The following is a 10,793-nucleotide window of genomic DNA, read 5'->3' as shown; positions in this document are numbered from 1 at the left end:
TTCTCAGCGTAGGGCATTTCATCCCACATGTAGTTTTAAAAATCATATAATGCAATGAATGAATGAATGGTGAATAAATATTCCAATATCCAGCCCAAAAAAAAACAAACACCAAACAAGCCCTCATATGGCTAGGTCAAGAAAAAAAAAGGGGGAAAAAAAAGTATTAATAATAATAATAATAATAAGCATAAGAAAAACCATGGTTCATCAGAAAAAGAGCAAGACTTATAGATGTATCGCTGCTATGATGTGCTGTGTAATGGTTGTGTCTAACTGCACAGGGACATGGTCTGATAATACCACAGCTCCTGAACAGGGAGGGATGTTTAAAAAAAAAAACAAAAAACATTGCAGCTGATTCTTTTTTTGAGGTAAAACATTTCCCTGCCTGTTTTTAAAAATGGAGTATTTAGTATAGCTAGGAAAGAAGTGAAAACCCAAGAGTGTTCAAAATGCTTTTATTAAAGAAAGTAAGAATTTCCTCTGCTCAGAATATTTATTAGCAGGACTTCATCTATTTTCAGCTTTCCGTACATCAATTGGATTGCTTGCATTATGGTATATCTCTCGTGGTTATACATCTTTTAGTATTTTGGATATTTTTTTTATTTTTGAAGAAAAGTTTTTGAATTGCATGGCTTTTTTTTTTTGCGGTAAGAATCAGACATATGAATGTCACAAAAGAATAAATTTAGTGAGCCATCCTCAACAATTGAACCTAGTAACATTGTCAATCCTGTAAAATTGGTGGTGTTTTATTTCCTTAAAATGAGACGTTGCTATACGAAATCTAGCCCACAGATTGAGAGGCAGTATTCACATGGAACAAGTCAGAAATGAAATATGTCATCCATTGTAAAGATTCTAGAAACTCTGTACAATCAGGTATGTCCATACTGGAATATTAGATGTTTTTATAAAAGAAATGAGCACAAGCCAACTGTAAAGAAAACCCAAGCTCAACTAAAGCCCTGCTGCACTAATGGCGCGTGGGCTTACCGGTCCAGATCAAGAGTGAATGATATATTATAAAAAGATTTCTGTAGCCGGAAAGACAAGTGTAATAAAACACCAAACTGTAGAGATTATGAAGTGTTTGCACTGCGGATGTTCCAATTTTCAGACTGATGTTTGGCTTGTGGCTTTATAACCTCTCAATCAAGATTGCTGAGGCACCTCCACCACCATTACAGATGCTGGCAACACCGAACTGGCCCTTCTTCAACGCGTGGGCCATGTGACCAACGATTCTAGCTCCCGACATTCTAGAAGTGTAAATATAAAAAATATAAGATTTTAGAAAAATCACGATATCTACTAAAGCAACATTAAAAAAGGTTGTTTTTTTTTCAGGTATAAACTGTTAGGTTTAGTTTTATTTCTTTACACAGAATTACTTAACTTTGTTCATGTGCAAACCCCATTAGTTTTAAAGTTCATTTTAAATCACTAGATCTTGGAATATTATTGTTATTAATAATCATCGTCCGCAATTTAATAAAAAGGTCCTTGGGCTGAGATAATCATATACTTGTGTCCCTGCTGTGTACGGTGTAATGGCAGTGTCTGACTGTACAGGGACATGGTCTGATCATAGCACAGCTCCTGGGCCGGGGAGATAGCATAAAAGTATACAGATATTACAGCACATGATCACAATTCTTTGAGGTAAAACAAAAAAAACCCAAAAAAACAAAAAACAACCCACAACAGGCAAGGAAATGTTTTACCTCACAAAAAGAATCAACTGTGATGTCATGCTGTAATGTCTGCATACTCTTTTACATCCTTCCATGCTAAAGAGATGGAATATGTTTTATTAATGTTATAGATGTACCCCTGCTATGATATGCTGTGTAATGGTTGTGTCTGACCGCACAGGGACATGGTCTGATCATACCACATCTCCTGGGCAGGGAAGGATGTGTGGAAAAAAACAAAACAAAAACAAAAAAACACAGTATACAGACATTGCAGCTGATTCTTTTTGTGAGGTAAAACATTTCCCTGCCTGTTTTTAAAAAAGATGTGTTACCTCACAGAATTATTTGTGATCCTGTGCTGTAATGTCTGTACATTTTACTCCCTCCCCCCAGGAGACGTGGTATGATCAGACCATGTTCCTGTATGGTCAAAAGATTGATTGCTCTCAGTGGGAGAAACAAAAGTTATAATCTTGTAGTTCTGATACCTTGAATAGCTAACAAAAATAAATGTTATAAAGCGAGCTTTTGAGACTTCTTAGGTCTCTTCATCAGGCATTACACAACAAAGTACCAGTATCTGAAGAAACACAAATATATAAAATTATACTGTGCCTCTACTCTATGTATATATATATGTGTTTCTTCAGATACTTATATACCATGCCTGATTAAGAGACCTGAGGAAACTTGAAAGCTTGCTGTGTAAAAGCATTTGTTAGTCATTAAAAAGGTAGGACTGCAAGATTATAATTTTGTTTCGCCCACAGAGCAAGCAATCTTCTTTCAAATGGCTAACACAGAACCAGACCTTTTTTTCCCCTCACCCATGACAGCACCACGTGAGAGAGGGATCCGCCCAGCGAGGACAGGAAACCATTCTGAATAAAAGGGCGGTACTTCTCCCCTTCGTCAGTTGGTTTCCTGTGCTTGATGGGGGACCCCCATTCTGAAACCATTGATTAAGCATTTTATTATGGCTAGCGGCAGGGCAAAACCTGTGGTCATACCAAAGGTTCCTCCCTGGGACCTTAACTTGGTCTTGGATGTCCTCACGGGACCACCCTTTGAGCCCCTGACGGCGCTTTCCCTGAAGTTGCATTCCCTGAAAACCGTATTACTAGTCGCGTTAACCTCGGCACGGAGAATCAGTGATTTACAGGCCCTGTTGGTAGTGCAGCCTTACATTCAGGTCCTTGAGGATAGAGTCATCTTGCGGCCTGACCCGGCGTATCTCCCGAAAGTCGCATCTCATTTTCATAGAACGCAAGAAATAGTCCTGCCCTCGTTCTGCTGCCATCCCACTAGTGAAGGGGGAACGTAGATTTCACACCCTAGATGTGCGCAGGGCCCTCCTGCACTATCTTTCAGTGACACGGGCAGTGCGGAAGACAGTCATTATTCATCTCCTTTCAGGGTGGTACAAAGGGTCAGGGGGTGTCTAAGAGTACTATCGCTAGGTGGATTAGGGAGGCCATTACTTCAGCCTACTCCTCTAGTGGAGCGCCCGTTCCGGAGAACATCCGGGCCCATTCCACCAGAGCGGTGTCTACCTCCTGGGCTGAACGTGCGCAGGTATCTATTGAACAAATTTGTAGGGCCGCTACCTGGTCCTCACAGTCTACTTTTTTCCGGCACTATCGGTTGGACCTATCCTCCTCGGCTGCTCTTTCGTTTGGTAGACGGGTGCTTGAGGCGGTGGTCCCTCCCTAAATGGGTTTCTCTGGAAATCTCTCACGTGGTGCTGTCATGGGTGAGAGGAAAACACCACGGTTACTTACCGGTAGCCAGTTTTTCCTGAACCCATGACAGCACCCTTATATTCCCTGCCTTTCTCATCCTTGGTGTACACTTTTCGGTGTGTTTGTGTGTGTGTTTAGTGGTGATGGAGTAAGTTTTAACGTTTGTTGGAGGTCCTCTCATTCTTGGTAATCAACTGACGAAGGGGAGAAGTACCGCCCTTTTATTGAGAATGGTTTCCTGTCCTCGCTGGGTGGATCCCTCTCTCACGTGGTGCTGTCATGGGTTCAGGAAAAACCGGCTACCGGTAAGTAACCGTGGTGTTTTCCTTTAGCCTGTACGGTACATAGCAAAGGCACATATATAAGATTAATAAAAATGTTCCTGTGCTGAGATGATCATATCCAATTGTGGAAATTATTTTTCAAAGACTGATTAGAATTAACTTTGTTCGTGGTACAAACCCTTTAACCCCTTCACGACTAATGACCGATATATCAGTCATGGATCGTGTGAGGTTAACTGCGATCCGCGCACATAATCAGCGGTTTTCAACAGCTGATATGTGTGCCTGCAAGTTACGAGTGTAATCGCTTCCAACCGCAACTTTTAACCCCTTACATCTCACTGCCAAAGTCTGGCAGCGAGATGTATATGCGCGCGGCCATTCTTTACTTACCACCGCCCCCACCGGAAGTCACGTGCATGATCACGTGACTTTCGGTGGTTGCCATGGTAGCACAGGGTCATGTGATGACGCCTGTAGCTATCATGAGTCACTTACTCTCAATGCTGACATAGTAAAGAGTAAAGCATCGTATCTGCATATCTCGGCTCTGTAGTGGAGATCTACAGATATGGCAGAGTAATCGTATTGTTGATCCATATAGACCCCTAGGGGGACTAGTAAAATTAAAAAAAAAAAACTAAAAAGTTCAAATCACCCCCCTTTCACCACATTGAAAATTAAAGTGTAAATGTAAAATTTAATCGGATCAGAAAACTGCGTAGCAGCAAAAAAAGAAGGGAATTTTGTTTACTTACCGTAAATTCCTTTTCTTCTAGCTCCAATTGGGAGACCCAGACAGTGGGTGTATAGCTACTGCCTCTGGAGGCCGCACAAAGAACTACACTTAAAAGTGTAAGGCCCCTCCCCTTCTGGCTATACACCCTCCCGTAGGAGTACGGATTCCTCAGTTTTAGTACCAAAGCAAGAAGGAGGAAAGCCAATAACAGTTTCAAAAACAAATTCAATCCGATAACTAGATCGGAGAACTTAAGAAACAACGTGAACAACATGTGCACCCGAAAAAAACGAAACCCTAAAAACAAATAGGGCGGGTGCTGGGTCTCCCAATTGGAGCTAGAAGAAAAGGAATTTACGGTAAGTAAACAAAATTCCCTTCTTCTTTTTCGCTCCTAATTGGGAGACCCAGACAGTGGGACGTCCAAAAGCAGTCCCTGGGTGGGTAAAAAGATACCACATGAACGGGCTGTCATACAGCCTCTTCCTACAGGTGGGCCACCGCCGCCTGGAGGACCCGTCTACCTAGGCTGGCGTCTGCCGAAGCGTAGGTATGCACTTGATAGTGTTTGGTAAACGTGTGCAGACTCGACCAGGTAGCCGCCTGGCACACTTGCTGAGCCGTAGCCTGATGCCTCAACGCCCAGGACGCACCAACGGCTCTGGTAGAATGGGCCTTCAGTCCAGATGGAATCTGAAGCCCAGCAGAACGGTATGTGTGAAGAATTGGTTCCTTGATCCACCGCGCCAGGGTGGATTTGGAAGCTTGCGATCCCTTATGCTGACCAGCGACTAGGACAAAGAGCGCATCCGAACGGCGTAGAGGCGCCGTGCGAGAAATGTAAATCCTGAGTGCTCTCACCAGGTCCAACAGATGTAAACCCTTTTCAAATTGGTGAACTGGATGCGGACACAAAGATGGCAAAGTGATATCCTGATTGAGATGAAAGGAAGAAACCACCTTGGGAGAAAACTCTGGAATTGGACGCAGTACTACCTTGTCTTGGTGAAACACCAGGAAGGGAGATTTGCAAGATAACGCCGCCAGCTCGGACACTCTTCGAAGAGATGTGACCGCTACAAGAAAAACTACCTTTTGTGAAAGCCGAGAAAGGGGAACCTCTTTCAAGGGCTCGAAAGGCGGCTTTTGAAGAGCAAGGAGAACCTTGTTCAGATCCCAGGGTTCCAATGGCCGTCTGTAAGGAGGAACGATATGACAAACTCCTTGGAGAAACGTGCGTACTTTAGAAAGCTGTGCCAAGCGCTTCTGAAAGAATACGGATAACGCGGAGACTTGACCCTTAAGCGAGCTAAGGGACAAACCTTTTTCCAACCCAGACTGCAGGAAGGAAAGAAAAATTGGCAATGCAAATGGCCAGGGAGAAAACCCTTGAGCCAAACACCACGCTAAGAATATCTTCCACGTTCTGTGATAGATCTTAGCTGAGGATGGTTTTCTAGCCTGTCTCATTGTGGCAACAACTCCCTGAGATAAACCTGAGGCCGCTAGGATCCAGGACTCAATGGCCACACAGTCAGGTTCAGGGCCGCAGAATTCTGATGGAAAAACGGCCCTTGAGACAGCAGATCTGGACGGTCTGGTAGTGCCCACGGCTGGCCTACCGTGAGATGCCACAGATCCGGGTACCACGACCTTCTTGGCCAATTTGGAGCGACGAGTATGGCTCGTTGGCAGTCGGACTTGATTTTCCGGAGAACTCTGGGTAACAATGCTAGAGGTGGGAACACATAGGGGAGTCGGAATTGCGACCAATCCTGAACCAATGCGTCTGCCGCCAGCGCTCGGTGATCGTGAGACCGTGCCATGAAAACTGGGACTTTGTTGTTGTGCCGTGACGCCATCAGATCGACGTCCGGCGACCCCCAGCGGCAACAGATCTGTTGAAACACGTCCGGGTGAAGGGACCATTCTCCTGCGTCCATGCCCTGGCGACTGAGAAAGTCCGCTTCCCAGTTTTCCACGCCTGGGATGTGAACTGCAGATATGGTGGACGCTCTGCTTTCCACCCACGTCAAAATCCGCTGGACTTCTTGAAAAGCTTGGCGACTGCGTGTTCCCCCTTGGTGGTTGATGTACGCCACCGCTGTGGAGTTGTCCGACTGAATCCGAATCTGCTTGCCTTCCAGCCATTGTTGGAAGGCTCGCAGAGCAAGATAGATTGCTCTGATTTCCAGAACATTGATCTGCAAGGTGGACTCTTCCTGAGTCCACGTCCCCTGAGCCCTGTGGTGGAGAAACACCGCTCCCCACCCTGATAGGCTCGCATCTGTCGTGACCACTGCCCAGGACGGGGGAAGGAACGACTTTCTCTGTGACAATGAGTTGGGGAGAAGCCACCAAAGTAGAGAGTCCTTGGCAGTCTGAGAGAGGGAGACCGTCCTGTCGAGGGACGTCGATCTCCCATCCCATTGGCGCAGAATGTCCCATTGGAGAGGGCGCAGATGAAACTGCGCGAACGGGACTGCCTCCATTGCTGCTACCATCTTTCCTAGGAAATGCATGAGGCGCCTCAGTGAGTGCGACTGGCTCTGAAGGAGAGATTGCACTCCAGTCCGTAGCGAGCACTGCTTGTCCAGTGGAAGCCTCACTATCGCTGATAGAGTATGAAACTCCATGCCAAGATAAGTCAGAGATTGGGTCGGGATTAGATGAGACTTTGGAAAGTTGATAATCCACCCGAAAGTCTGGAGAGTGTCTAGCGCCACCTCCAGACTGTGTTGGCATGCTTCTTGAGAGGATGCCTTTATAAGCAGGTCGTCTAGATACGGGATGACCGAGTGACCCTGCGAGTGCAGAACAGCTACTACTGCTGCCATGACTTTGGTGAAGACCCGGGGGGCTGTTGCCAGACCGAAGGGTAACGCTACGAACTGTAGGTGCTCGTCGTGTATGACGAAACGTAGGAAACGCTGATGCTCTGGTGCAATCGGCACGTGGAGATACGCATCTTTGATGTCTATTGATGCTAGAAAATCTCCCTGAGACATTGAGGCTATGACGGAGAGTAGGGATTCCATCCGGAACCTCCTGACTTTTACGTGTCTGTTGAGCAACTTCAGATCCAGGACGGGACGATACGATCCGTCCTTTTTTGGGACCACAAACAGATTGGAGTAAAAACCGTGACCCTGTTCCTGAAGAGGGACGGAGGTCACCACTCCTTCCGCCTTTAGAGCGGCCACCGCCTGCCACAGAGCATCGGCTCGGTCTGGTGGTGGAGAAGTTCGGAAGAAACGAGTTGGCGGACGAGAACTGAACTCTATCCTGTACCCGTGAGATAGAATATCTCTCACCCAACGGTCTTTGACGCTTGCTAGCCAAATGTCGCCAAAGTGGGACAGCCTCCCACCGACCGCGGGCGTGGGTATCGGAGACCGCAAGTCAGGAGGACGTCGTTTTGGCAACGGTTCCTCCGGCTGGTCTTTTTGGGCGTGACTGAGACCTCCAAGGATTTGAACGTCTCTGGTCCTTTTGAGTCTTTTTTGACGAGGCGAATTGGGACCTGCCCTGTCCTCGAAAGGACCGATAACCAGACTGACCCCTCCTCTGTTGGGGCTTGTTTTGTCTGTGTTGCGGTAAGGAAGAGTCCTTACCCTTGGAGTGTTTGATGATTTCATCCAAACGCTCTCCAAACAATCGGTCACGAGAAAAAGGCAAATTGGTTAAGCACTTCTTGGAATGAGAATCTGCTTTCCAATGTCTCAACCACAGAGCCCTACGCAAAACAACTGAGTTGGCTGACGCCACTGCCGTGCGGCTTGTAGCGTCCAGAACAGCATTAATCGCGTACGACGCGAATGCCGCCATTTGCGAGGTCAATGGTGCTACCTGCGGGGCAAATGCACGTGTGACTGAGTCGACTCGCGCAAGCCCGGCCGTGATAGCTTGGAGTGCCCATACGGCCGCAAAAGAAGGCGCTAATGACGCTCCAATCGCTTCATAGATGGATTTCAGCCAGAGCTCCATCTGCCTGTCAGTGGCATCTTTAAGTGCCGCTCCATCTTCAACAGCAACCAAGGATCTAGCTGCAAGCCTGGAAATTGGAGGATCCACTTTTGGACACTGGGTCCAACCCTTGACCACTTCAGAGGGAAAAGGGTAGCGTGTATCTTTAAGTCGTTTAGGAAAACGCCTTTCAGGATAAGCGTGGGGTTTCTGGATTGCGTCTCTGAAGTCAGCGTGGTCCAGAAAAGTGCTTAATGTACGCTTAGGGTATCTGAAATGGATTCTCTCGTGCTGCGAAGCTGACTCCTCTACAGGAGGAGCTGGTGGGGAAATATTCAACATCTTATTGATGTTAAATATAAGATCATTAACTATGGCGTCACCATCTGGTGTATCTAGATTGAGAGCGGTCCCAGGATCAGAATCCTGATCAGTTACGTCCGCCTCATCACCCATAGATTCATCCCGCTGGGATCCAGACCATTGAGATGAATGTGAAGGCCCGTCATAACGAGCCCGCTTAGGCTGCCCGGGGCCATCGTCCGAGTCAGAGTCTTCACCCTGAGGTGTAGATGCCAGTCCCGGAGCTAGGAGCTGAGGGGGACCAGGGGGCAATGATTGCACAGTGTCCGTGGTCTGAAGTACAGGCCTAGCTCGCAATGTGTCAAGAATTTGTGACATAGTGAGAGACATTCTGTCAGCAAAAGCTGCAAACTCAGTTCCTGTCACCTGGACAGCATTCACAGGTGGTACACCCTGGGACACGTCCAGCAGAGGTCCCGACTGTGCAAGCGCCGCAGGGGCCGAGCACTGCACACAATGGGGGTCCGTGGAGCCTGCCGGTAGAAAAGTCCCACATGCGGTGCAGGAAGCATATAATGTCTGTGCTTTGGCACCCTTGCGTTTTACGGGCGACATGCTGCTGGCTCTCTGCATGTGAGAGAGTCTATAGCCAAAAGGGCGACCAGCGCTATGCAGTACAAAGTATTTGTAGCAACAAAATACTAAGAATACTACGAGCACAAGAGGGGGTGAGCCCTGAGGGCTGCTTACCGCCCGCTGAACAGCGGGTAAGAGGCTGCAGAATGCCTTGTCTGGGTCTCCCCGGCTCCCCTCTGCAGCGCAGCGTGTCTGGCAAGAATGGCTGCCGGCTTGTGTGGAGAGGGGCGGTCCGTGGGAGTTCCCAAACAAAAGTGCGGGAACAGTGTCCCCTCTGTGCTGACTGTGAGGGCTGGAGTATGTAAAAACGACTCCAGCCCTCAGCGCTGATGCACTGGCCAGCGTCCCGCCCCTCTCCTGACTGGCAGGTCTGGGGGCGGGAACGAACGAAAGCAGGCCGCAAAAGCCGGGGACTCGAGTTATCAGCGCGGCCGCCGTAAAAGCGCGGGCCGCGCTGAAGTCCCCGGCGCACTACAAGTGCCAGCCGCGCCGCTATTCCAGCGGCCGGCGCGACCGAGTCCTAGACGTGGGCAGCGTCCCGCCCCTCTCCTGACTGGCAGGTCCGGGGGCGGGAACGAACGGAAACAGGCCGCAAAAAGCCGGGGACTGTAGTTATCAGCGCGGCCGCCGTAAAAGCGCAGGCCGCGCTGAAGTCCCCGGCGCACTACAAGTGCCAGCCGTGCCGCAGCCCCAGCGGCCGGCGCGGCCGATCCCATAAGTGTGCCTGCTTCAGCTAAGCTGAATGAGGCCATGGCACAGGCGCCGCAGCGCTGACGTCCCCCGGCGCACTACAACACCCAGCATGCTGCGGTGTGAGCGCCAAATGCACGGGGACACAGAGTACCTTAAGGAAGCAGGGCCATGTCCCTGACGTACTCCGCTCCATCCAGCATCTTCTCCAGGGGCTGTAGATGGAGCCCGGTCTCAGTGCCTGGAGACCGGTAAATCCCACTTCACCCAGAGCCCTGTAAAAAGGGATGGGGAAGGAATCAGCATGTGGGCTCCTGCCGCCGTACCCGCAATGGGTACCTCAACCTTACAAACACCTCCGACATAAGTGGGGTGAGAAGGGAGCATGCTGGGGACACTGTATGTGTCCTCTTTTCTTCCATCCGACATAGTCAGCAGCTGCTGCTGACTAAAAACAATGGAGCTATGCGTGCGTGTCTGACCTCCTTGCGCACAAAGCTAAAACTGAGGAATCCGTACTCCTACGGGAGGGTGTATAGCCAGAAGGGGAGGGGCCTTACACTTTTAAGTGTAGTTCTTTGTGCGGCCTCCAGAGGCAGTAGCTATACACCCACTGTCTGGGTCTCCCAATTAGGAGCGAAAAAGAAATGCCAAAATTACGGGTTTTTTTGGTCACCGCAAGTTGTGCACAAAATGCAATAACAGGCGATCAAAACGTAGCATCTGC

At 48.5% G+C, this 10,793-nt stretch overlaps 1 protein-coding gene across 1 annotated transcript in view; it reads right to left on the bottom strand.

Moving 5' to 3' along the window:
- Positions 1-444: 444 nt before the first annotated feature.
- ACAT1 (acetyl-CoA acetyltransferase 1) overlaps positions 445-10,793 on the bottom strand; it is a 73,699-nt gene continuing 63,350 nt past the window's right edge. The window contains exon 12 of the mRNA XM_075337435.1: positions 445-1,268. Coding sequence (XP_075193550.1) covers positions 1,148-1,268 — 121 coding nt within the window. The 3' untranslated portion in view covers positions 445-1,147. The remainder of the gene's footprint in view (positions 1,269-10,793) is intronic.

The sequence above is a fragment of the Anomaloglossus baeobatrachus genome, chromosome 2 (assembly GCF_048569485.1).
Source record: "Anomaloglossus baeobatrachus isolate aAnoBae1 chromosome 2, aAnoBae1.hap1, whole genome shotgun sequence".
In the NCBI taxonomy this organism is placed as follows: Eukaryota; Metazoa; Chordata; class Amphibia; order Anura; family Aromobatidae; genus Anomaloglossus; species Anomaloglossus baeobatrachus.
The sequence above is the reverse complement of the archived record's forward strand: the minus strand, read 5'-3'. Positions and strand labels throughout refer to the sequence as shown.